At 43.0% G+C, this 27,895-nt stretch overlaps 1 protein-coding gene across 5 annotated transcripts in view; it reads right to left on the bottom strand.

Annotated features, from left to right (window-relative positions):
• Nucleotides 1–27,895, bottom strand: part of POLRMT (RNA polymerase mitochondrial) — a 238,297-nt gene that overhangs the window by 30,487 nt on the left and 179,915 nt on the right. For 4 of the 5 annotated variants that reach the window (XR_013622380.1, XM_078771710.1, XM_078771711.1 and 1 more), the window contains 5 exons: nucleotides 24,270–24,392; nucleotides 23,858–23,980; nucleotides 23,518–23,697; nucleotides 19,652–19,738; nucleotides 6,270–6,383 (listed from right to left, as the gene is read on the bottom strand). Coding sequence is in view for 4 of the 5 variants with exons in the window: in XM_078771710.1 (XP_078627836.1) it covers nucleotides 6,270–6,383; nucleotides 19,652–19,738; nucleotides 23,518–23,697; nucleotides 23,858–23,980; nucleotides 24,270–24,392 (627 nt within the window). In the remaining variant the exon portion in view is untranslated. The remainder of the gene's footprint in view (nucleotides 1–6,269; nucleotides 6,384–19,651; nucleotides 19,739–23,517; nucleotides 23,698–23,857; nucleotides 23,981–24,269; nucleotides 24,393–27,895) is intronic. The other variant, XM_078771712.1, reaches the window with a different exon arrangement.

Raw genomic sequence — 27,895 nt, forward strand, 5'->3', positions numbered from 1 at the left:
CATATTGCCTCCTCCTATTGCATTCTCCTACTGCATATTGCCTCCTCCTATTGCCTATTTCCTCCTCCTATTGCCTCCTCCTATTGCACATTGCCTCCTCCTATTGCCTATTGCCTTCTCCTACTGCATATTGCCTCCTCCTATTGCCTCCTCCTATTGCCTATTGCCCTCCTCCTATTGCAGATTGCCCTCCTCCTATTGCACATTGCCTCCTCCTATTGCCTATTGCCTTCTCCTATTGCCTATTGCCTTCTCCTATTGCATATTGCCTCCTCCTATTGCCTATTGCCCTCCTCCTATTGCTTATTGCCCTCCTCCTATTGCCTATTGCCCTCCTCCTATTGCATATTGCCCTCCTCCTATTGCCTCCTCCTATTGCAGATTGCCCTCCTCCTATTGCCATTTGCCCTCCTCCTATTGCATATTGCCTCCTCCTATTGCAGATTGCCCTCCTCCTGTTGCCTATTGCCCTCCTCCTATTGCATATTGCCCTCCTCCTATTGCCTATTGCCCTCCTCCTATTGCATATTGCCCTCCTCCTATTGCATATTGCCCTCCTCCTATTGCCCTCCTCATATTGCATATTGCCTCCTCCTATTACATATTGCCTCCTCCTATTGGCCTCCTCCTATTGCCCTCCTCCTATTGCATATTGACGGGCCTATTGCCCAGCCCCTCTTACCTGCACCCTATTTTCTCTTCACTTTTAGGGCATGAGCTGCCAGCCCTTATGTTCACGAAAAGCAAGCAGTTGCTGATTTTGATCCAGTTTTAAGATTGGGGTAATGGCTGTCACGCCCTGATCGCTAGGCATTGTTAGTGTAGGTTTGGAGAACGTTTTAGTTCTATACCAGGTAACGCCAGCCTTAAGTGAGGCAACCCCTCCCCAATAGGTATCCTTGTCAGCCTGTCTTTTCTGTCTGGTCTGAGCCAACCGGACAAGGTCAAAAACCCAAAAGAGCGACAATAATATGAGGCTTACGAAAAACGAAAAAGCATTCAACGTCAGAATGAATCAGTATGTGTTGTCAAGCAGTTGTAAAGCTGTTTTTTAAAAAGTGTAATTCTTCTGGATGTTTGTGTTGTAAAGTTTTTAAACCTTGTGAAACTTTTGTCTGTCATGTGACAGGTAAGACTTGTTGTTGACTGTGAATGTTTGTTGGGATGTAAATCAAAGTACGTTATTATCTTCTCACTTGTGGAGATTGTGGATTGCAATATGTTGGTAAAACTTCTCAATGTTTACATCAGTGTTTGAATGGACAAAGGTTGAGTGTATCCTCTGGTATTAAGACATATTTATATAATAATTTCAATGAGGTTGGGCGTAATTTTCGTCGTTGTTCTATTCAAGTTATAGATTCAGTTGATGTTAATGATTTCGATAATATAGAGGAGTGTAATGTTGAGCTAGAACGCAAAGAAGACTTTTGGATTAGGACCCGATGTGAGATCTATCCTTTGGGCCTTAATAATAGCGTACTAGGTACTGGGTCAGTTTCTCTATGTAATGTTTCCGGTGATGAGTATTTTGCTAATCCAATCAGAAGGAGACCCAGAGGTCATGGGCGTCGTAGTTTGGGTCGGATAGGTCCAAAAATCTACAAAGATCTACATCTACGACCTGCCGGATACAACATCCAGAAAGTACGGTTACGCGGACGACCTGGCCATCATGCTGCGACGACCAACATGGAAGGCGATGGAAAACGGTATCAACCAAGACATGGGCACCTTGGTAGCCTACCTCCGGAGGTGGCGTTTGCAGCTCGGCATTGGTAAGACAGTGTCAGCAGCATACCATCTTAACAACAGAGAAGCAAAAAGGGAACTGGACATGTTCGTTGACAACAAACGCCTGGAGTTCCAGCAAGCCCCAAAGTACCTCGGTGTATGCCTAGATCGGATACTGTCCTTCAAGCAACACCTACAAGAAGTTAAGGCCAAGGTGACATCAAGGGTCTCGCTTATCCGACGTCTCGCTGGTACGACCTGGGGAGCCTCCGCCAAGACCCTACGAATATCCACGCAAGCCCTGGTCTTCTCTGCAGCCGAATACAACGCCCCAGCCTGGAGCAGAAGCCCACACGTAAGAAAGGTTGATGTTGCCATTAACAACGCCCTCCGCATTGTAGCTGGTTGCTTGAAGCCCACCCCGGCATTTCACCTGCCAGTCCTAGCGGGAATCGCCCCGGCCGGCCTCCGACGGGAGGCTGCTACCCTCGCCCTGGCAAGGAATGCCCAGAAACACGACTGGCACATCCTGCACAACACCACAACGATAGTGGCGCCTCCAAGTAGACTCAAGTCCCGCCATCCCTACAAGGCAGCACAAGAGATGTTCAGTTCTATCCCCGAGGACCTGTCTAGAAGCGCATGGTTGGCGGCATCTTGGAAACAGGTGTGGGAAACGGCCGGGCCCACCCGCATCCACCGCTACATCTGGGACCCAGGAGGTGGCGTCGTAGGAGAAGACCTACCATGCCTGCAATGGACCTTGCTGAACCGTCTACGTACGGGGGTCGGCCGCTTCAAATCATCGCTGAAGATGTGGGGCCTGGCAGACAGCGCCGCGTGCGAGTGTGGCGAGCCTGAGCACACTGCCGAACACATAATTACCACCTGCCCCCTATACAGACCACCTTCAGAAGCCGGCCTCTTCGACGTAAGACCAGAGACGAGGGCATGGCTGCACGACACTGAGCTGGCCATCTGATGATACACGAAAGAAGAAGAAGAGGGTCCAAAAATGGAAATTTCAGAGATAATTGATAAACTTAAAGGTTTTTATGAAGGAAAGATTTTCATGTTCTGCCGAGATCATGTTCCAAGCAAGTCTTGGCTAATATTCTCCAAAGTTTAGCAGATTCATATGACTTGTGCTCATTTTTGATTGAATCTTTTTGTAGTAGGATTCTTACAAAGAAGTCTCATCCCAAAGTTGATAGGATTCACGAGTTCTTAATTTGTGATTTTTAGAGTAAACAGGTAGATAAGCTTGGATTTCATTCTATTTTTAGGGATACTAGTATAGAGAATTTATTACCCGATAAAGTTAGGGAGCGAGCCCCATTAAAGCTTTATTTCATCTTCACCAAGACAATAGGACAATCATTATTCAATTAAGTAAATTTCTTAATACTCTTATTATAGATATGGTAAAGGACATTTTGGAGACTGACTGTTCAAACTGATCAGACTAAGCGTTGTCCCTGTCGAATTATGACGTCATAGTGAAGGTACAAATGACGTCATCGTTAACAACACGTATTCCCCATGCGGAGTTCTTTACAACGAGCCGTTGTTAAATTTTTTCCATGGAGCGGTTTCCAAGATATAGAAGTCCAAAGTTTTTCAGTTTTTACAAGATGGCGCCCATACCACGTGACCTATGGCATCATAATTATCATACAAAATTCTACACGAGTAGACATTTGATGAAAATTTCGTACGTACGTGCCGGATGCAGACACGTATGTACGCGCCGATCACTTAACCCCACAGTTCTCTTCACGAGCGCAATGCAATGAGGGTGGGAAGGAATAATTGGGGTTGGTGAGGGGTGGAAGAGAGTGTAAGGAAGTGGTGGGAGAATTTTGGAATGAAGGGACAAGAGTTTGGGATGAGATAAGAATAAACAGAAGGGATGGAGGTAAGCGTATGAATATTGGGGGAAATGCAGAGGTGTCAAAAATTCTGTCATTTTTGTGTATCTACTCGTATTAAGGAAACGTTTCCTAAAACCAAGTGTGTGCCAAACTAATTGGCTGGTTTTATCTAAAACCAAGTGTGTGCCTAACTAATTGGCTGGTTTTATCTAAAACCAAGTGTGTGCCTAACTAATTGGCTGGTTTTATCTAAAACCAAGTGTGTGCCAAACGAATTAGCTGGTTTTACTGAAAACCAAGTGTGTGCCCAACTAATTAGCTGGTTTTATCTAAAACCAAGTGTGTGCCTAACTAATTAGCTGGTTTTACTGAAAACCAAGTGTGTGCCCAACTAATTAGCTGGTTTTATCTAAAACCAAGTGTGTGCCTAACTAATTAGCTGGTTTTATCTAAAACCAAGTGTGTGCCTAACTAATTAGCTGGTTTTATCTAAAACCAAGTGTGTGCCTAACTAATTGGCTGGTTTTATCTAAAACCAAGTGTGTGCCAAACGAATTAGCTGGTTTTATCTAAAACCAAGTGTGTGCCTAACTAATTAGCTGGTTTTCTCGAAAACCAAGTGTGTGCCCAACGAATTAGCTGGTTTTACCTAAAACCAAGTGTGTGCCTAACTAATTAGCTGGTTTTACCTAAAACCAAGTGTGTGCCTAACTAATTAGCTGGTTTTATCTAAAACCAAGTGTGTGCCTAACTAATTAGCTGGTTTTCTCGAAAACCAAGTGTGTGCCGAACTAATTAGCTGGTTTTATCTAAAACCAAGTGTGTGCCTAACTAATTAGCTGGTTTTCTCGAAAACCAAGTGTGTGCCCAACGAATTAGCTGGTTTTACCTAAAACCAAGTGTGTGCCTAACTAATTAGCTGGTTTTACCTAAAACCAAGTGTGTGCCTAACTAATTAGCTGGTTTTATCTAAAACCAAGTGTGTGCCTAACTAATTAGCTGGTTTTATCTAAAACCAAGTGTGTGCCTAACTAATTAGCTGGTTTTATCTAAAACCAAGTGTGTGCCTAACTAATTGGCTGGTTTTATCTAAAACCAAGTGTGTGCCAAACGAATTAGCTGGTTTTATCTAAAACCAAGTGTGTGCCTAACTAATTAGCTGGTTTTCTCGAAAACCAAGTGTGTGCCCAACGAATTAGCTGGTTTTACCTAAAACCAAGTGTGTGCCTAACTAATTAGCTGGTTTTACCTAAAACCAAGTGTGTGCCTAACTAATTAGCTGGTTTTCTCGAAAACCAAGTGTGTGCCGAACTAATTAGCTGGTTTTATCTAAAACCAAGTGTGTGCCTAACTAATTAGCTGGTTTTCTCGAAAACCAAGTGTGTGCCCAACGAATTAGCTGGTTTTACCTAAAACCAAGTGTGTGCCTAACTAATTAGCTGGTTTTACCTAAAACCAAGTGTGTGCCTAACTAATTAGCTGGTTTTATCTAAAACCAAGTGTGTGCCTAACTAATTAGCTGGTTTTCTCGAAAACCAAGTGTGTGCCGAACTAATTAGCTGGTTTTATCTAAAACCAAGTGTGTGCCTAACTAATTAGCTGGTTTTCTCGAAAACCAAGTGTGTGCCCAACGAATTAGCTGGTTTTACCTAAAACCAAGTGTGTGCCTAACTAATTAGCTGGTTTTACCTAAAACCAAGTGTGTGCCTAACTAATTAGCTGGTTTTACTGAAAACCAAGTGTGTGCCCAACTAATTAGCTGGTTTTACCCACAAACCAAGTGTGTGCCGAACTAATTAGCTGGTTTCACCTAAAACCAAGTGTGTGCCTAACTAATTAGCTGGTTTTACCTAAAACCAAGTGTGTGCCGAACTAATTAGCTGGTTTTACCCCCAAACCAAGTGTGTGCCTAACTAATTAGCTGGTTTTACCCCCAAACCAAGTGTGTGCCTAACTAATTAGCTGGTTTTACCCCCAAACCAAGTGTGTGCCTAACTAATTAGCTGATTTTACCCCCAAACCAAGTGTGTGCCTAACTAATTAGCTGGTTTTACCCCCAAACCAAGTGTGTGCCTAACTAATTAGCTGGTTTTACCCCCAAACCAAGTGTGTGCCTAACTAATTAGCTGGTTTCACCTAAAACCAAGTGTGTGCCGAACTAATTAGCTGGTTTTACCCCCAAACCAAGTGTGTGCCTAACTAATTAGCTGATTTTACCCCCAAACCAAGTGTGTGCCTAACTAATTAGCTGGTTTTACCCCCAAACCAAGTGTGTGCCTAACTAATTAGCTGATTTTACCCCCAAACCAAGTGTGTGCCTAACTAATTAGCTGGTTTTACCCCCAAACCAAGTGTGTGCCTAACTAATTAGCTGGTTTTACCCCCAAACCAAGTGTGTGCCTAACTAATTAGCTGGTTTCACCTAAAACCAAGTGTGTGCCTAACGGATTAGCTGGTTTTACCTAAAACCAAGTGTATGCCTAACTAATTAGCTGGTTTCACCTAAAACCAAGTGTGTGCCGAACGAATTAGCTGGTTTTACCTACAACCAAGTGTGTGCCGAATTAATTAGCTGGTTTTATGATTTTGTATTGCCAAAATCGATCTGTTTGCACTTTGCAGATATTCCAGTGGTGTTATCATGAAACTCGATGTTCTTACACTTGTTTGCTTGACATGGTGGTAAGGCTGGATTATGGGAAGCCCCACAGGTGACATCCATTCCACAGAGTAACCAGCCGTGGAAATCAGGCGAGCACTCTCAGTCAGCCAGTCCTGCAGGATGAGATGGAGAGAGCGCTGACTTTAAGCCGAAGACCCGTTCATGGCAGAACCAATGTGGCATCAATTGCATATGGTACAATCAACCTAACCCAAGTTTAAACAAGCGTTATGCCTAGGTCCCCCGTCGGTGAAGTGATGTGAGTTGACAAAGTGGAAGACGCAAGGTGGCCATCTTGAATTTTGACGTGGCGACCCAATTTTCATTAGCGTTCTCCCTTATGCCTAGATACACCCACACACCAGATAAGAAGTTAGTACTTCGTTTATTTTTCAAGATATTTCGCTCACAAGGTTCAGACATATATATGGTGGCGGCCATCTTGGATTTTGATGTGGCGACCCAATTTTCAATAGCGTTCTCCCTTATGCGTAGATACACCCACACACCAGATTAGAAGTTAGTAGTTCGTTTATTTTTCAAGATATTTCGCTCACAAGGTTAAGACATATATATGGTGGTGGCCATCTTGGATTTTGACGTGGCGACCCAATTTTCAATAGCGTTCTTCCTTATGCGTAGATACACCCCCACACCACATTAGAAGTTAGTAGTTCGTTTATTTGTTAAGATATTGCGCTCACAAGGTTCAGACATATATATGGTGGCGGCCATCTTGGATTTTGACTTGGCGACCCAATTTTCAATAGCCTTCTTCCTTATGCCTAGATGCACCCACACACCAGATTAGAAGTTGGTATTTCGCTTATTTTTCAAGATATTCCGCTCAAGGTCCAGACATACATGGCGGCGGCCATCTTGTATTTTGACGTGGCGACCCAATTTTCAATAGCTTTCTTCCTTATGCCTAGATACACCCACACACCAGATTAAAAGTTGGTACTTCGCTTATTTTTCAAGATATTCCTCTCACAAGGTTCAGACATACATGGCGTCAGATATACATGGCGGTGGCCATCTTGGATTTTGACGTGGGTTGCACCCACACACCAAATTAGAATTCGGTCCTTCGCTTATGCACGCACGCACGTATGCACGTATGCCTGCACGCACACACACACGGACGGAGGGGAAAACCATCGTTCCCCTTTCGCTCCGCGGTGCGACGGGGGACAATAAATGCCTTACCCTCTAAATTATTGTTAGAATTGCTCATGCTTACCCTCAAAACCTTTAATCTGGGAGCCAAGGCCTCGAGGGGCACTGGGCATTTTTTGAAGGGAACACTGGGGATGGCATATACAGTCGTGGCCAAAAATATTGTCAGCCTTGCATTTTTTTCAAATAACTCACAATTTTCTCTAAAAAGAAGTTGAAATTGACAAAAGAATTTGGTCTCCACAATTCATTATTTCACTGTTAATATTACAGTGGCTTTGTTCTTTGATATTACAGAAGCTTAAAATATCCTTCTAAATCAGAAAGTAAAAAGAAATGGCAATGACAAAATTATTGACACCCTCAAATTAATATTTGGTAGCATGGCCTTTGGACAGAATATCTGCAGTCAAGTGCTTCCTATAGCCATGAATGAGCTTCCTACACCTCTCTACTGGCAGTTTGGCCCAGTCTTCTTGTGTAAACTGCTCCAGTTCTCCCAGATTTGAAGGGTACCTTCTCCCAACTGCTGTTTTCAGATCTCCCCACAGGTGTTCAATGGGATTTAGATCTGGACTCATTTCTGGCCACTTCAGAACAATCCAGCGTTTTGTCTTGAACCATTCGTGGGTGCTTTTTGAAGTGCGTTAGGGGTCACTGTGCTGCTGCAAGACCCATGACCTTCGACGGAGACCCAGCTTTCTGACACTGGGTTCAACATTGCGCTCCAAAATTCCTTGGTAATCTCCTGATTTCATGATGCCGTGCACACATTCAAGGCACCCAGTGCCAGAGGCAGCACAGTAACCCCAAAACATCACTGAACCTCCTCCATGTTTGATTGTAGGGAAGGTGTTCTTTTCTTTGAAGGCTTCATTTTGTTTTCTGTAAACATAGAGATGATGTGCTTTTCCAAAAAGCTCTAATTTGGTCTCATCTGTCCACAGGACATTCTCCCAGAAGGATTTTAGCTTGTTCAGGTGTGTTTAGGCAAACCCCAGTCGGGCTTTCTTATGTCTCTCTCTCAACAGTGGGGTCCTCCATAGAACCCCCTTTCATTGAGTTGATGACGGTTGGTGCGAGTTGAAACTGTCCTACCTTGTATCTGAAGGTCAGCTTCAATCTGTTTGGCAGTTGATCGAGGTTCTTTCTCCACCATTCAAACAATCCATCGCTGCAATCTTCGATCAAGTTTTCTCTTGCGGCCATGTCCAGGGAGGTTGGCTACAGGGCCATGGGCCTTAAACTTCCTGATAACATTGCGTATGGTGGACGCAGGAACATCAAGGTTTCTGGAGATGGACTTGAAGCCTTGAGATTATCCATGCTTGGCTACAATCTTGTATCTGACCTCCTCAGACAATTCTCTGGTTTTCTTTCTTTTCTCCATGTTCATTGACACACACAGTGACACAAAACAGCAGAATGACTCCTTTTCTCTATTCAAACTGGTGGAATGCGTGATTTTTTATATTGCAAGCACCTGCAACTCACCATAGGTGAGTTGAATTCCAAAGTAAAGGAGAATCACCTGCTTGAAATATAATTATTTCCAACAACTTCTAAACGGTTCCAATAATATTGTCTGGGCCATTTTAGGATTTCTTTGTGGAATAAGCTAAGATTTAGTACTTTTTCAGCTTTTTTTGTTTTGTTCCACGGCAAACCAAAGAAATACATTTGTGGATACCAAAATATTTTTTAATTTCAACAGTTTTCTGGAAGAAATGATCCATTATTTGAAAAAAAGTGCAAGGGTGCCAATATTTTTGGCCACAACTGTATATTCACAGGCCTCTGTTGTGCATTTGAAGACTGAACAATTCGTCTTCTGTCATTAAATGAAGGTCCTCTTTTGAGGAAACAAGGGCACATTTTGATTACAACTCGTGCAAAAGAAGCGAGGTTTTTTTTTTTTGGAGCGATCGCAGCAGCAGTCTATTATACACCGCCCAAATAATGTATGTTCTCCTTATGCAGAGGAAAGACAATAGTGATATTCTTTAATTTAAAAAAGAACTTTTGGTTTTCACCCGAGTTTTACAAGATGTAACACATTCTTGGGTTTGGCATTCACCGTTTTGCCATTTACTGCATGTGAAACATTCACTGGTTCGGTAATATCCAAATACAACTATGATTTTGAGTTTCCACACAAATTACGCCATTTTTTCTCCATCGTAAGAGGCGACCAAGGGTTGGCGTCAGGAAGGGCATCCGGCCATAAAAACATTGCCTCAAAACAGGGAACCATGATTGTCATGGGGCCCGCAAGGCTAACCCCCCACTCTAGCGGGGAAAATGGCCTTTAAAACGATCATTCATTCATTCTTAGGTGGATGCAAAGTTTCATAAATTTCTCAATACAATTAAGATTTTGTGTTTCTGCCCAAACGACACTGATCGTTCTCTGCAATAACCCATTTCCTTCATCATGGCATATAAAAACCAATTCCACCCACCCCAGAGAACACCATCGTCATTGTTGTCAGCTTCATCATCATCATTAAAGATACATTGATTTTACACAGCACTACTCCCATAGTTTTGGGAGCAGCCCCACCAAATTTTCTGTGCACCTTTCGGGGTCCCCACACATGTCCTAAAGTGGAGGGAAGTTTTCATAAAATTTCTCAAAACTATTTCTTTGAGATTGGGGCTTCCCTCCATGAAAACATGAAGGGTCGAGTTTTCCTGTTGAAACTTACTTACCTTGCCTTCTTTAAGGAGGTGAATTTGTTGAACTTATCACTGCAGGGGAATGAGGTGGGCCTTCTTTTCTTAGCTGCCAAAACAAGATTGCTGGCTTCCTCCGCAAGCTTCAACTCTGTCAGCAGAGAATCACGAGTGGTGACATTTCTGTCTGCTCCGAGTTGTCAAACGTCTTAGCTACTGAAGATGGAAACTGCCCTTTCAAAGCCGATATCCTCGAGCACGTGAATGTAATGGTGGAGACATTCAAATCGTACTTTCCCGGTCTGGAGCAATGGATGAAGAATGAGGGGATCTGCAGGCCTTTTCCTGTGCAAGATGATGCAATCCATGTTGATGATAAGGACGCAACACTGGAGTTCATTACCCTGCATGAAGATCTCGTCTTTAAAAAATGATACTCAGGTTGAGGAATTACCTACTTTTTGGGCCAAACAGGAGAGTATCTGATCGTAGGGAGTAGATCCCTGAAAATGCTGATACAATTCTCAACCCCCTACAGATGTGAACAGTGTTTTTCGAGCTTTCTCTGTTTCTCCCAGAAACAATTCAAACCAAACTTTTGATTGGTGTCTGTACATGGCTGCCATGACCACCAGGGGCTACGGGGAATTGTGTGACTATGCGAGGAGCCACGATGGTAAAAAGGTTAAGAGCCACTGCTCTAAGTAATCATACAATATATAATTTGAGAAGTGTCTGTTTGTCTTCTTCTTCTTTTTTAAGCCGTTAGTGGTGGGCTGCTTGGATCCACCTTTTCCATTATTCTCCATCTTCTAGCTGTTCCTTCAATCTCTTGTTCTTCAAATGTCTTTTTACTACATCCTTCAACCGAAGCTCTGTCTTCCTCTTGATATCTTCCCTCCTATTGGCTCATTCAATACTTCATTCATTGATTCCTTGTCGTTTCTTCTCATCATGTGCACAAACAACCACAACCTGGCCTCTCTAATATTTTCTATAATACATGCAACTCTGACTTCCTAGCGTTCCTCCTCATTCCTCAACTACTCTCCTCATGATACTCTGATAATCCACGAAAGATACTCTCCTCTGGACAGTACTCGCTTCCCGTTTTCTCAAAACTCACGTTTCTGCACCATACATCACAACAGTATAATCACTGTATTGTAAATTCTTACCTTCAATTTTTTCATCATTCTTCTATCACAGATGCCATCACTAACCTCCTTCCACCTTATCTATGCCACCCTCACTCTGTCCCTGATTTCTACTACACAACCTCAGTCTTCCTTTAAATCTGACTACGAATTTCAGCTCTTCGCTTCTTCTAACAACCTGGTCTTGGCCTAACGGTTAAGGTGGCTGGCTTGAGATCATGGGGTCCTGATTTTGAGCCCCTGTCATGCCGTTGAATTAATGCCAGTTGGGTTGACTCCGCCTGTCATCCATCCGAGGTCGGCAAAATGAGTACCAGTGGACTGGTAATGGAGGGGATTGCATCAGTGGCACAGCCACACCCCCAGAAAATGATGCAACCAGCACCCACATGCTGCACACGAACCACCACCACCTGTTCTATCGACAATCTTGACCCTACCTAAACTGCTGGATGGAGTGAGTTAAAAACTTAAAACTGGTGGTTGCATGAGGGGTGTTCCCGGGTAGGTTTTAGGTTTTAGGCGATAATACTTTTTCACAGCTCCCAGGGGGTTTCAAGGTAAGGGGGGTGGGGGCGGGAAGGAAGGTGAGGTTGTAATTGTGTATCATATAACACCCCTCCCAATGGGAGAGGGGATGTTATGAAACAAAACCAGAAAGCATCGTAAAATGCAAATCCCATCCACGTTGCGTCCGCTTTGTATTCTGACTTTTTCTTTTTCCGTGTGCTAAACATGCTGAAAACAGCTAAAAGAATACAAAAAAATTTAAATTCTAGCCAACCAAGAACTTTTGACATCAAAAGCAATAGACTTCAGTGACCCAATGTGCAAACGCTGCTCAACTTTCTGGTCAATCAGATGGAAATTTATGATTTGGTAACCTTGATCTTTGACCTCAAAACAATCTACTGCTAACCTTTTATTGGTGAACCAATTCAGTGACTCAATATGCAAACAATGTTCAAATTTCAAGTCAATCAGACGCAAATTGACAATTTTATGCAACCTTGACCTTTGACCTTTGATCTAAAAAAACAATTGGCTTCTAGTTTTGATTGGTGAACCAAATCAGTGACCCAATATGCAAATTCTTAAAATTTCAGGTTAATTGGATGAAAAATTGTGATTTTATGTGACGTTGACCTTACACCAAATGATTCATTTGTCGTCTCAATATATATTCTCATACCAAAGCTTTGCTGAAACTTTGATGATAAAAGCTCAAACAGTAAAAAAAAAAAGCTACGGGCTGGACATGGCTAACCCTAACCCTGGACAGAGAGATGCAGAAGAGATTGCAAAAGCCCATTTCCCACTGTGCGGGGTACGGGCTAATAAAATAATGAAGTGGGGCAGTTTTTTTTTTTTTTTTTTTTGGCAGTGTATGGCAGTGATCATGCCATACACGAAGCCATAAAAAACCTGAACATGCACAATTGATGATGTATTTGTTGAAGGACTGGCATGTGGGATGGGCAGAACAGCTGGTTGTGAGTTTCCACCTATGTAATTGCCCCATGCTATAAGCATTCAGCACGTGCAACTCGTAGACCCTTCGATTTTAGAGGTGACACGAGGAATTCTGAGCAAATTAGAAACGGTCTTTCCGAGACAACAACACGTGGATCATCCAAAAAACACACCGATAACATTGACTAACCATCCATTACAATGTCTCGTCTGTCAGAAATAAGAGGAATTAAATAATTGGATACCTTCAAGCAGGGTCTTCCATTAGCCACGGTGTAAGGCTGTAACATGGGGAATGGACCCGTTTATCACCTCAGAAGACGTTATCAACTGATTGGATTAACAAGACTTATACCAAGAAGTGGACGTCCTAGAATAACGAATCGTGCTCAGGAATGATACATTCACATGACCCGTCTATGAAATTGGTTTCAAACTGCCCAGAGTACTGCAAACACTCCCTGTACCATACAGGATCAATGTCACCACCGTCTTGAGGTATCTCTATGATGCAGGGATCCGTGCTCCTGCTCACGGGCCTATCCGAGCACGCTTGCAGTGGTCAATTCAGGGATGGACACGGTAAATCAGCTTTCTCCTTGAAAGGCATGATGGCTGTGCGCGGGTCTACAGAAGACACAATGAGTGATGTGCCCTAGTCTGTGACCAGGAAGCCACTCATTTTGGAAATGGAAGTGTCGTGCTGATAAGTCTGCGTGCCAACCTGACAGCAGACTGATAAATTAACGAGATCTTGCAGCAAAAAGTGTTTTCTACACTTCAACATGGTCCAGGAATCATCGTTATGCATGCTCCTGCTCACAGAGACATTCCAACAAGGAACATTCTTCTCAATGCCAACGTTCATTTCATGACACTATGGCCTGTAATCATCTTGCCAGATTTTAATCCAATTGGACATCGATGGCAAATCATTTGATCGTCGCATTTGAACCTTTCCAAGACTGCCAAAGCCCCTCGATGAGCTGGAATAGGAGCTCGTTCGGGCATGGAATGCCGTTCCACAGGCTCCGATTAGAGTACTCATATGGTCAATACGCGGGCGATGCAATGCAGCGATTGCTGCCGGATGCAGACATACCCGGTATCGAGATCGTAACTTCCACATTGTATCCCGAGATGAAAACATTCGCCACAACGCAGCATTAAGTGGTGAGGGTACAATGAAATGGACTTGTAAATATTCAACATTTATCTGTCAGAGGTTTGCACCTCATCTGTGTCCCATGATGTGAATAAATAAATCACGTGTTCAGTTTTTTTTATCGCAGAGTGTAGAACATCATCCTGTTTGGGTGTTTGCTCAACCGCTTTGCACTCCTGAACCATTAGATGGATTATTACAAGTCAGAGTAAAACATCCAGAGACGGAAGACTGGAGGAAATATTCCATCCTTGATCCTGGGGGAATAAGCCCGGTACGAACATGGAAGCCATACAAACAGGTTATGTACTAGTTAATTTTACTTACCTTCTAATTATATTAATAATCTATATAATAATAGCGTAAGGACTCGACTTTGTTATCCCTTTTACGCCGCACCCAGTGACCAGATGCCCACGGCACTAATGGATTTACGATCTACGAACCGCGCTCTTTGTTTATCACGTACAGACATACTCGAAAAATCTGAATTAGCCGACTTTGGGGCCCAAAAGCATCCGATTAACTGCCGATACGACGCCATCGTATTGGCGTCTGCTGGGCGAAGGCGAAGCAAGCCGTCCGCTGATTGGACAATCCAGAGCATGCATTTGTGCCGGTGCCGGCGATTTGTGCCGGTGCCGGTACACTCTATCCATACACCACATCCTCCCTTCCGTGGATGTTCCACGGGTTTCGGCTCGTAATATTTTATTTTATTTTTACTAATACAACAACAACAACAGGCATTTTAAGGCCATTTTCCCTGCAAGAGCGGCGGTTAGCCTTGCGGTCCCCATGACAATCTTCTCCATTTTGCCCTATTTTCTGCATCTCTCCTTGTTAACCCCCTTGCCCGCATTTCTTCTTCGACCATCTTTAGCCAAGTCTTTCTCAGTCTTCCCCGTCTTCTACTTCCTTCTACATTCATTTCCATCACTCTTCTCAACCAGTCACTTTCATCCTTCCTCAACACATGACCAAACCATCTCAACCTGTTCCTCTTCACAGCATCAATCACAGGCTCTATTCCCATCATCTTTTGCAATTCATCATTTGCCTTCCTCTCTCTCAACGATACTCTGCACATCCACCGAACCATTTGCATTTCCACCCTTTCCAGCCTTCGTTCCTGCTCTATGTTCATTACCCATGTCTCGCTCCCATAAATCAGAACACTTCTCACACATGCAGCATACACCTTTCCCTTCAGCTTCAACGACACTCCCCTCCTCATCAGCACGCCACTCAGTTCCCGAAACTTCTTCCATGCACATCTCACTCGAGCAACCGTTGCCGAGTCTGATCCACCTTCTATATTCAGCATGTCTCCTAGGTAACAAAATGTTTTCACACCTTCCAGCTTCACGCCGTCTCCAATATCCAACTCAACATTTCCTCCATCTGCAGCTCCCTCTGTGCACACCTGACACTTGAATGTAGCTGCCACACTGGTTAATGACCCTCTCAGACCACAACATTTTTGATGAACCCACTCAGCGCACATTGTACATTGAATGGAATTCACTCCGACACCCTTCCTGCACACAGCACACGGCCACTTCCCAGTTCTTTCAACCTCACCACATGCTTTACCACTTGCCATCACCTTCGTTTTTCCGATATTCACCTTCAGACCTTTTGTCTCCATACATTCCTTCCACTTGTTCATCTTCTCCTTCAGTCCATCCATACTTTCTGCAATCAACACCAGATCATCTGCATACAACAACTCCCACAGTAAACCCTCCTTTACGTTCCGAGCCAGCACCTCCATCACAGCTACAAATAGAAGTGGACTTAGTACCGACCCCTGATGCACTCCCACCTTCACCTCAAACTCACCACTGTTCCCGTCCTTCGTCCTTACAGCTGTGCGTGCTCTTTTGTACATTGCCATCACTACTCTGATCAACCATTCCTCCACTCCTAACTTCCTCAATGCCCATGTCACTACTTCACATGGAACCCTATCGAATGCTTTCTCCAGATCAACAAACCCAAGAAACAACTTCTTCCTCTTCTCCATGTACTTCTCCTGCAACTGCCTCACAATAAAAAGCGCATCTGTTGTTCCTCTTCCTGGCATAAATCCAAACTGCATTTCGTCAATCTTCAGTTTCTTCTTTATCCTCCTCTCCAACACCCTTTCCAATACCTTCATTCCATGCTCCAATAACTTTATCGCTCGATACGAGCCACAGTCCAGAGGGTCACCTTTCCCCTTGTATAGAGGGATGAGGGTACTCCGTTCCCAATCCACTGGAATGCGGCTTTCACCACCAGATTGCAGATCTCTGTTATTCTCTTCACACCCCAACTTCCTGCTGCCTTCAACATATAGTCAGGTTCACTATGTCAATAAATTATATTTCGTTCAAAATCATGGTAGATGAGCAAACCTAGACATTTTTGGAAAGGTTATAGCATAAGGAAACTAAAAATCAATGTTTACATTTGGAGAGATACCTGTATGGCGGCCATTTTGGATTTTCAAAATGGCCACTGTAAAATACATATTTTGTTCTATTTCTGCCTCTAATTACCCTAAAAACTTTTAAAAATACACTAAACCTATATTTTCAGGGATAAGGAATCCAATGAAAGTATCAAATTAGTGCTATGGGGAATGGTAAGACACGAATCAAAGGTTTTGAATTGCAAAATACTGTGTTTATATTCGCGATAAGTTGCATAATCAAATACATGTTATCATTTTGTACAGGCAGTTAATAACATCAAAATGTGTCACAATAATTAATATCACCAAACATACACAGGCAGTCAGCAAAATCATATGTACACACATGCAGTCAGTATAACTTCACATCTACACAGGCAGTCAATGGCATCAAACATACACGATTACAGAATATGCCATTTAGAGTTCGTCATCCATCACTGTCCTGTGTGTCGTATCCGACAATATAGTCCGCATCATTTTCACAGTCCGTTCCACACAAGCAAAGGTCGGTCAAATTGATTGGCAAATCGAATTGGTCGAATGGTCGAATGGTCGATCGAAACGATTGGTCGAATGGTCGAATTGGTCGAATCGAATTGGTCGGAATTGGCAAATGTAAACATTGATTTTCAGATTTTCCATGTAATAACGTTTCCAAAAATGTATAGGTTTGCTAATCTACCATGATTTTGAACGAAAGAACATGGTGAACCTGACTAATATCTCCCACAACTCCCGTCAGCCCTCCCGCTTTTCCACTCTTCATTTCTACTCTTCATTTTTTTTCTTTTATCACTTCCTCAACTTCCTTCTCAGCCGGTCCTAAAACTGGGTTACTCTCTATGTTGCCATCCCATTCATTCTCTGCATTCAACAGTATTTCCATATATCTTTTCCATCTTCCTTTAATTCCATCTGGGTCCACAATGATTTGTCCCACTTCATCCTCCAAGAAACTCACCCCCATCACATCACACCTCTCTTTCGCTATCTGCTTTGCAATCCTGAGTACCGCTCTCTGACCCTCTTCCGAATCCAAGCATTCTCCGAACATTTTCCTACATGCCTCCTGCGCCTTTGCTACCTCTTTCTCTGCAGCCTTCTTGGCTGCCTTATAACTTTCATGCTCTGCTTTTTCTTTCCCCATACCCTTCGCCTTCTGCCACTCCTTGAACTTCTTCCTCTTCTCGTCAATCCTCTTTCCAACTTCATCATCCCACCACCATGTTTCCGAGTGCCTCGGTGGTCCTTTTCTCCATCCACATACCTCACCAACGGCTCCCAACAGACTATCTTTCATTTTTTAAAAAACTAATTTACTAATTTATTTTTACTAATAATAATTCCCATTAATTTTTACTGTAAAAATGCATGTGTCATTTAAGATAATTAACTACAAAGAATCTGGAAGGAATCCCATGTTTCTAAACGCGTGCCATGTTAAGATGTTTCGAGCAGTTTCATAGGCCCTTCCACAGCATGGCATTCTAATGACAAATTAAATACCAAAAACAATAATAGCACTGTAACAAAGCATATATTAATTAATCGTAATAATATCAACAACAATATTAATATTAGTATCATTTGGCAATCATAATAATGAACTATAATGTGCAAAAGGGCACGTTATTTTTATTATTTTTTCTATACAAGATGGAGGCTCGTGTAAGAGCTAACATTAATCACAAAAAGACAAACTGACACATAAAACATAAGATAAAGGGAGCGGGAGACAAGATGGGGAGAGAGAGGAAAGCACACAAGCACAACAGTAGAGAACAGGGACATCGGGAGATCTGCGGGAAGGAGAGGGCTTGGGGGGAGGAGGCATGGGAAGGGGGGGGGGGGGGCGTATAAATCACATGGACACTGCTGGAACTTCCAGGAAAGAAAAAAGTCAGTATTTGAAAAAAAAGAAAAGTATCTGGGGTGAATTAACGGGGGTAGAAGAGATCAAGGTTTTGGATGGGGGAAGACAAGAGATGGTGGTGAACAGCTGTTTTAAAGACCTGGAGGGAGGAGTGGGATTGAAGAGTGAGGGAGTTTGTTCAAGAGGCGGGAGAAAAGAGGAATTGATACGTCATTTTGAAAGTCGCGTATTGTTCATGAAGCTTTATTTTGGCAAATTATTCTTCAAAAATGTGTATGCCGGCACAAATGCAAACATTTCATGCATAACAAGTTGGTTTGTCGGTGAAGTTGAGCAAGTAGAATGAACATGACAAAACAAAGCACAGTGGCTATTCACAGACTAATAATAGACGTGTGCTGCAGTTAGTTCATGTCATTCATGTCATGTGTGTTCATGTGTTCATGTAAGCTCAATCATTGCTCCCTTCCATAGGCATGATCAAAGTGTCATGCATTGACTTGACATTGATTGAGTGTCATACATGACTTCAGTGTCATGCATTGGATTAGCAAAGATAGCTCAGCAAAAGTACTGTTTTTCCTTACTTACAATGGGAAAGGAATGGCCAATTTTTACATTTCCCATCAACACGTGTATCAACTTCTGTACACGTGGCAAGCACAGCATTCCATAATAAAGCAATCAACAAATCACAACTACATTGGACCACTTCCTGTCCATCGAACAACAACAAAAAATCATTAAAAGGTAATCTTCATTTTGATTTGACAACTCCATTAAATCACGAAGCCTCCGTGCTGTAGCCAGTTCATAATGAGAGCAACACATATTATACTCCAAGGTTGCAATCAACTTGCCCAATCCTCATAATTCTGCACGTACGCACCTTGCCACCTGTTTAAGATCATTTCTGGGCAAAAGCCCAACCAAGCTATGCAACACCGTGGCTCATGGTTTTTTTTTATTAGAGAATGTATAAAAAGTCATAAGGTTATAGTTACATGACATCTCAAACTAGAAGAGCACTCGGTAGAGCGCACACCTCCGCCGGGCTGAACAGTTTACCTTTTGTATCCCACTGATAGGCCAAATCTGGATCCTGACCTGAACCAAAATCTAATCGGCTTGTTCTTGTCACCTTACCAACTCATCCGCCTAGTTTTGTCATCATCCGTCCACAACCTATTAAAATATCATTCTATACATTGTTTCTGCCCCAATCGCTCAATGGTAACGAATCACCTAAAAAAATTGTCATAATCCATCCATACCATTTTGAGATATCCTGTTCACAGACAAAGAAAGAGAGAGGGGGTGAAAACAACTTCTGTCCACCTTCGGAGGCTACAACATAACCTTTGCACATTTAATTTTCAAAAGATAATTCTCACCTGAATCTCACGAGTGCTTGCAAACATCTCCTTTAATGAATGGAAAATGCCCCGTGAGAGGTAAGTCGAGGCTTTCCATACATGGGCCTACAAAAGAACGGAAGGGTAGAACATGGATGGTCACGATGCCCTTCATCCCAAGCTGAGCAGGTATCAGAAAAAAAAAAGTTATCAGATAAAATCAATAGGATCGTTCAATCCAGTAAGAACAATAGAAGCAGAAGATAAATCTTCATGATTAACCTGTACACCTCAATGGGATATTAAATGCTTGTGCATAAAAAGGTACACTGCCTGTGGCCACACAACAGCAACAGCAACAACAACAACAATAATAATAACAGCAGCAGCAGCAGCAGCAGCAACAACAGCAGGAGCAACAACGGAAGCATAAAAATCGACCATTCACATCAATTCATTCCGGTTCAGGGTGTGGGGCATGCGGACGACTGATCAGCTCTCGGGCCTATGTGTTCATGAAAGCTAAGTTCCCCGGACCAGTTATGCTGTGTTTTAGTGTTTTATTACCTCCACCACCGAAGGTAACTGGAGGTTATGGTTTCACCCCTGTCTGTCTGTTTGTCTGTCTGTGAACAGGATATATTTGATGGATTCATAAGAAATTTGGTGGGGACACCGAATATGTGACAAGGACGAAATGATTAGATTTTAGTGATCCGAATTTTGGTGAAACATCCGATTACGGATCCGGATGTGGTTAGGTGACAAGAACAAGCCGTTTTGGTTTGGTTTCAGGTCCGGATCTAGATCTAGCGGCTTATCGACGTAAATTGTTCAGCCTTGTGGAGGTATGTGCTCTAGCAAATGCCGTTATAGTTTAAAATGCCTTACTCTGCTTTTTACCCCATCAAGAACAACCCATTCATTCTTCTTCTTCATGGAAATATATTCCGTTTCTCTTTGACAATAATTATTCCTCAAAAGCTCCTCACTCCTAAACGCTTAGCTCATCCAGGCTCCTCTTTCACTTACAGCCAAATTTCCCTCCATGCCTTCAACCAAAAACATTCTCACCACCAATGACGTCTGTCGCAGGTTATCTAGTCTGAGAATCCTGGGGCGCCAATTTTGCAGAGGCTGAATAAACACGACAAAATATTCCCCTTCAAGACCATTTAGGTGTCAAATCACTCCATGTCAGCACCACCACCATTTGATTTATATGCCAAAAATATTGGCACCCTTGCACTTTTTTTTTTTAATGCACCATTTCTTCCAGAAAAATGTTGAAATAAAAAAATCTTTTGGTATCCACATATGTATTTCTTTGGTTTGCAGTGGAACAAAACAAAAAAAGGTGAAAAATATTTATGAAATCTCAGCTTATTCCACAGTGTTTGTCTGTCTGTATGAATTGTTATGTTTGTGGGGGATAGTGATACTGTGGACCAGGAAGAATGCATAGGTAGTGAGCTCCGACTGTTGTGAAAAAGAAGAACCTCGATGTACCATAAGTATGGAAATTTGTGCAGACCGGATGTCGGGTAAACTTGTATCTTCGTCCCCATTAGAGGGGTGGGGCTTGTTAATTAACGAGGGATTATGGGTAAATTAATCTCCCGTGTGTAGTTGCCTCTGTAATCTATTCATTTGTTCCTTTTGACACCGCACCCACACATAGAGCTAGAATCGCGCATTAAACACACTAATTAAAAACTACCGGAAGCCAGGCATGAAGCATTGTCATGGATAACACCGACTTGGTGAGCGCACAGGACAGGCAGCTCCGTGGAGGCACGCCCAAAGAGCGGTGATGTGATTGGCACAAGCACTGGTAAGAAGGGACTCGCTGATTGGTGAAGCAGGGACAGATGACGTCAGAGCCTGGACGATAAAAAACGCTCTGACCAACATTTTTCCTCTTCCTTGGCTTCTCGTTCTGGATATCATTGTGAACGGTCGTTATTGCTCCTCTTGCGCCTTCGTGTTTTGGACTTTGTTGGTGAACGATCGCATTTTGGTCTCTCCCAGCATCGACATTTTGTCTCTCTTGGCATGAACGTCCTTTTGGTCCTTCTCGTTGGGAATTTCATCGTGGGCGGTCGTGTGCCGAATCTTCTCGCCCCTTCTGATTTTGGACACCATCGCGAGCGGCCGTGTTGGGACATCTTACTGGTGGTCGTGAGGAGGAGGAGCCGTGGGCCGGGAACTGCGGTTTTCCGCGCAGAGATCGTGAGGACAAAGAAGATGTGGAAGATCGAGCTGTACAACTGCTCGTTCGCTTCGCGCATGAGGCCTAGTTCACGCCAACTAGTCTGTGGTTTCCCACGCAGGGTCGCGGGCCTGAGACAATTCCTGACAAGATTCGGGAACCGCTCGCAGATAAGTGCCAACCACACCTTTTATTTTTGCTATCATTATTTTATCCTTTGTCTGTTTACTGAGTCTGTGTGGGGGCAACAGTATGTATGTATGTATATATGTATGTATGTATGCATGTATGTATGCATGTATGTATGTCCCCCTCAAACGAATGCCAATCAGAGCTGAGGATCTGGTCACATGACAGGGTGATGTGATTACGTCTAATGTCATTACGGCGGTACTGTGGCTGACTCCACACACCGCCATTTTGATTTATATGCCGTTCATGCCGAAAATATCATCGAACCTGTCATATAATCACAATCACCATGCTCTACCTTTCCGTTTTTCGATCAGTGTGAAACACAAACAAACCGATTGTTAAAATGGTCATCAAATATCGAAAGCATCGGCGTTACGTCTCTTCCAACAAAACAGTACATACCCAACCCTTGTGGGGTATAATCTAGGTTACAGTAGAACATGTCTCAGTTCTGTAAGTAAAACGTACCTCACTGATGTCTGGATTCCTCCAAATTTCTTTGTTTAATGTTATAAACAGCATTAGCGACTGTTTAAAAAGCTAATCATGTGTGTTTGTGATTTATAAGATTTTACAAGCCCGGCTACGCCGCTGTTAGGCTTTCGGTATTGTTTAAGGGATATTGCCTGCCACAAAGCCAGAAGGCCACTCAAAGAGTTGATGATGGAGTTAATCTACTTTATATGGCCAAATAGTTTTATTTTGAAAATCAATACAGGAGATGTGTATGAGGATATGGCACAAGACATCGATATTTATGGCACAAGCAATTACAAACCGAGTAGTAGTCTGTTCTCTCCAAAAAATATATAGGTTATTGGAAAGTTTAAGGATGAATTGGTTGGAAAGATAATTAATTAGTGAATTTGTAGGATTGTAAGCAAAGGATTATGCTTATAAATATATTGATAATAACACTGAAGAAGAACCTCACTGAGATTTTAAAAACCATCCCCAGGAATATTACCACAAATGAACGACAACTGGTGGCAATCCGGGGTTCGGTGACGATCCTGAAAAGAGAACTTGGACCAAAACTCTGACAAAGTGGAACAGCTTGGTCCATGAACCGTGATCCCTTACCGAAGAGGAGGTGGATACTTTGGGTCCTGGGAGGACTCAGCTACACCTCCTGAAACCCGCAAATGGAGGTGACACACACACACACACACACACACACACACACACACACACACACACACACACACACACACACACACACACACACACACACACACACACACAAACACACACACACACGTTTACAAGTACATGCATCAGCACAGTAAATGTGTTCCACAATTGCCTTTGCTGTCATCAGTCAATCCAATGAACCATTGGTGAAAGCCAGAAAAATGCCAATATCAATAGCCATCAACTGTGCGGCTTGGCGCCCAGCTTGCACGGATCACATGTCTCACCTTGAGATGTTCCCCATCTTTTCCTGACAACAAGAGAGTTTTCTACCTATGATATGAACTTACGATTACTTTCTCACCTTTGGAAAGTCTTCCAACTCATTGAGCCGTTTCTCAACCTGCAGACGTGCGCCATACCGTGTCACCCCATACACTACTGTCATGACAGTCTGTTTCACCACTTTGCGGTTGACAAAACCCTCCAAAACTTGGGCTATTTGCAACCCATTTGCAGCATCTTGTAACCGTTTCTCCTCTACCTGTAAGATGGAGGAAACTTAATTTAGTAATGTTTATTGATGCTGCAGGTTACTGCACCCAAACTGAGTATGATGTTTCATGACATTGCATGGTACGCAAAGTAAGGAATACTGGGATGGTAAAATATTCAAGAGGCAGCAATTTGCAGAACAAGCATACTTTCTGGGCGACAACTGCATACACATCCTGTGGAACCTCATGAGGAATCAGGTTCACTGAAGCGGCTCCGACAACGTCCCGGCCTAGTGCTGCATAATGCTGTAATCCATTGCAAGAGCCGTCCTGATGAGGGGAGAAAGGTAAACAGAGAAATAAATTCACATTTAACCAAATATAAAAGCCCCATTAGGTGTTGGTGCCAAATTTGGAATTCTGTGAGGTTAGTGCTCTGCCCTTCTTTTTTTTTCTTCTATATTTTCCCTCTGTCATTCTTCAAGGAGTTAGGCTGGCACCAATCTGCCTTTTGAGGGTTAACTGAAGCACAAAGGCATTTTCCTGTAAGTTTGTTTTCCCAAAAACCTTTTTATTTTTTACAAAAGGAGTATGATGGTGTAAGAAAGTTTCCACACACTTGGTGAACAGGCAAATGTGAGAAAAATGCTGCAGGATCTGGAGAGCGAACAGCCTTAGCAATCTCCTTGCAGCATGCCAGAGTCTGCCAAGGTTCATCAGATTCCATCCACCACCTCTGGCCCTGACAAATGAGGGGGTTTGGGATAATACAAAACAAACCTTTCGTAAAACCAATGTCCTGACTCAAATTAAAGCTCCTGAGCTACATTATTTCCAAATATGTGCCACTGGCCCTCTGAGTCACGTGGTCGTCTTGTGAGATATTTTACAAAAACAAAAGCAACCTTATTCACCACTGACATCTTGCTTCTTGTCACGTAATTATTTTATCTTTTGATACATATACATGTACACTACATGGCCAAAAGTATGTGAACGCCCGAACATCACACCTGCATGTGCTTGTCGAACATCTCATTCCAAAATCATGGGCATTAGTATGGAGTTGGTTCCCCCCTTTGCTGCTATAACGGCCTCCACTCTTATGGGAAGGCTTTTCACTAGATGTTGGAACATTGCTACGGGGGTTTGCTTCCATTCAGCCACAAGAGCATCAGTGAGGTTGGGCAATGGGCACAGATGTTGGGCAATGAGGCCTGGCTCGCAGTCGGCGTTCCAATTCATCCAAAAGGTGTTTAATGGGGTTGAGGTCAGAGCTCTGTGCAGGCCAGTCAAGTTCTTCCACACCAATCTCGACAAATCGTTTCTGTATGGACTTCGCTTTGTGCATGTGAGCATTGTCATGCGGAAACAGGAAAGGGCCCTCCCCAAACTGTTGCCACAAAGTTGGAAGCACACAATCGTCTACAATGTCATTGTATGCTGTAGCGTTAAGATTTCCCTTTACTGGAACTAAAGGGCCTAGCCCGAACCATGAAAAACAGCCCCAGACCATTATTCCTCCTCCACCCAAATTTGGCACTGTGCATTCGGGCAGGTAGTGTTTTCCTGGCATCCGCCAAACCCAGTTTCGTCTGTCGGACTGCCAGATGGTGAAGCGTGATTCATCACTCCAGAGAACGTGTTTCTACCATTCCAGAGTCCAATGGTGGCGAGCTTTACACCACTCCAGCCGACGCTTGGCATTGCGCATGGTGATCTTAGGCTTGTGTGCAGCTGCTCCGCCATGGAAACCCATTTCATGAAGCTCCCAACGAACAGTTCTTGTAATGACGTTGCTTCCAGAGGCCACTGTCCAGAGGCTTCCAATCTGGCCAGTCTGCCATAAAGCCCAGATCGGTGGAGTGTTGCAGTGATGGTTGTGCTTCTGGAAGTTTCTCCCATCTCCACACAGGATCTCTGGAGCTCAGCCAGAGTGACCATCGGGTTCTTGGTCACCTCTCTTACCAAGGCCCTTCTCCCCCGATTGCTCAATTTGGCCGGGCGGCCAGCTCCAGGAAGAGTCCTGGTTGTTCCAAACTTCTTACATTTAAGAATGATGGAGGCCACTGTGCTCTTGGGAACCTTCAATGCAACAGAACATTTTTTGTAGGCTTCCCCAGATCTGTGCCTCAACACAATCTGGTCTCTGAGCTCTGCAGGCAGTTCCCCCGACCTCATGGCTTGGTTTTTGCTCTGATATGCATTGTCAGCTGTGAGACCTTATATAGACAGGTTTGTGCCTTTCCAAATCATGTCCAATCAATTGAATTTACCACAGGTAGACTCCAATCAAGGTGTAGAAACATCTCAAAGATGATCAAGAGAAATGGGAGGCACCTGAGCTAAGTTTCAAGTGTCATAGGAAAGGGTACGAATACTTATGTCAATGTGATGTTTCAGTTTTTTCTTTTTAATAAATTTGCAAAACTTTCTAAAATCCTGTTTTCTCTTTGTCATTATGGGGTATTGAGTGTAGATTGATGAGGAAAAAAATGAATTTAAACGATTTCAGCATAAGGCTGCAACATAACAAAATGTGAAAAAAGTGAAGGGGTCTGAATACTTTCTGAATGCACTGTATAAGGATCAATTCAATATACAGGGTGTCTGAAAAAATGTAGACAATATATGTGTATCTATAAATATAAATTTGTTTTTTAAATGTTTAGGTAGTAGGTTGTAGACAGCAACCGCCCAGGGTAGCACTACTGTTCTGACTTATGAGCATTAAGGTGGTGCCCAGAACCATCTTACACTCTCTGTATCAGGTTGCTGGTCTTTCTTTCTGTCTCACTCAAACTATAGTTACCAGGCCAGCTATAATCTCTCTTGCAAACAAACATCACACACTTTTCATCACATACTTTTCTTACTCATTTTTACTCATCACCTTTGCATTCTCTCTCCTTTCCTCACAACGTCCAATTATATATGAAAAAGTCTGAAAAGTTAATGGCCCCAAGTTCCCGGCATTATGGGGTGCGAATAAATCTCTGGTGACCTGCTTGTCTCTGCTGCCAACGAGAGGAGGGAGGAGGGGGAGGGGGGGGGGCGGGGGAGGTTTAGGGAGGAGCAGTATCGGTAACCTCTTCCCCAAGACCCTTGCCTGTTGCATCAACGTGACTTTTTCAATTAATTTCACCAACATGGTCTTTCTTCAAATCTTTCCTCTGTTGAACATCATCGAGCAAGTTCCTCTCCTAATATCTTGCTTCATTAGAGACCCAATTGTCACAACATGTTCTTCTTAACTCCTTTAACATTTCAAACTAAAACGGTCACTCAAGAATTGCTGCCTCTTGAATTCAAAACACCTCACCACTACGTGATTCAAAACACCTCACCACTACGTGATTCAAAACACCTCACCACTACGTAATTCAAAACACCTCACCACTACGTGATTCAAAACACCTCACCACTACGTAATTCAAAACACCTCACCACTACGTGATTCAAAACACCTCACCACTACGTAATTCAAAACGCCTCACCACTACATAATTCAAAACACCTCACCACTACATAATTCAAAACACCTCACCACTACGTGATTCAAAACACCTCACCACTACGTAATTCAAAACACCTCACCACTACATAATTCAAAACACCTCACCACTACATAATTCAAAACACCTCACCACTACGTGATTCAAAACACCTCACCACTACGTAATTCAAAACACCTCACCACTACATAATTCAAAACGCCTCACCACTACGTGATTCAAAACACCTCACCACGACGTAATTCAAAACACCTCACCACTACATAATTCAAAACGCCTCACCACTACGTGATTCAAAACACCTCACCACTATGTAATTTAAAACACCTCACCACGACGTAATTCAAAACACCTCACCACTACGTAATTCAAAACACCTCACCACTACGTAATTCAAAACACCTCACCACTACGTAATTCAAAACACCTCACCACTACGTGATTCAAAACACCTCACCACTACGTAATTCAAAACACCTCACCACTACGTGATTCAAAACACCTCACCACTACGTAATTCAAAACGCCTCACCACTACATAATTCAAAACACCTCACCACTACATAATTCAAAACACCTCACCACTACGTGATTCAAAACACCTCACCACTACGTAATTCAAAACACCTCACCACTACATAATTCAAAACACCTCACCACTACATAATTCAAAACACCTCACCACTACGTGATTCAAAACACCTCACCACTACGTAATTCAAAACACCTC

This window comes from Myxine glutinosa, chromosome 2 (genome assembly GCF_964187855.1).
Source record: "Myxine glutinosa chromosome 2, kmMyxGlut1.1, whole genome shotgun sequence".
Classification (NCBI taxonomy): Eukaryota; Metazoa; Chordata; class Myxini; order Myxiniformes; family Myxinidae; genus Myxine; species Myxine glutinosa.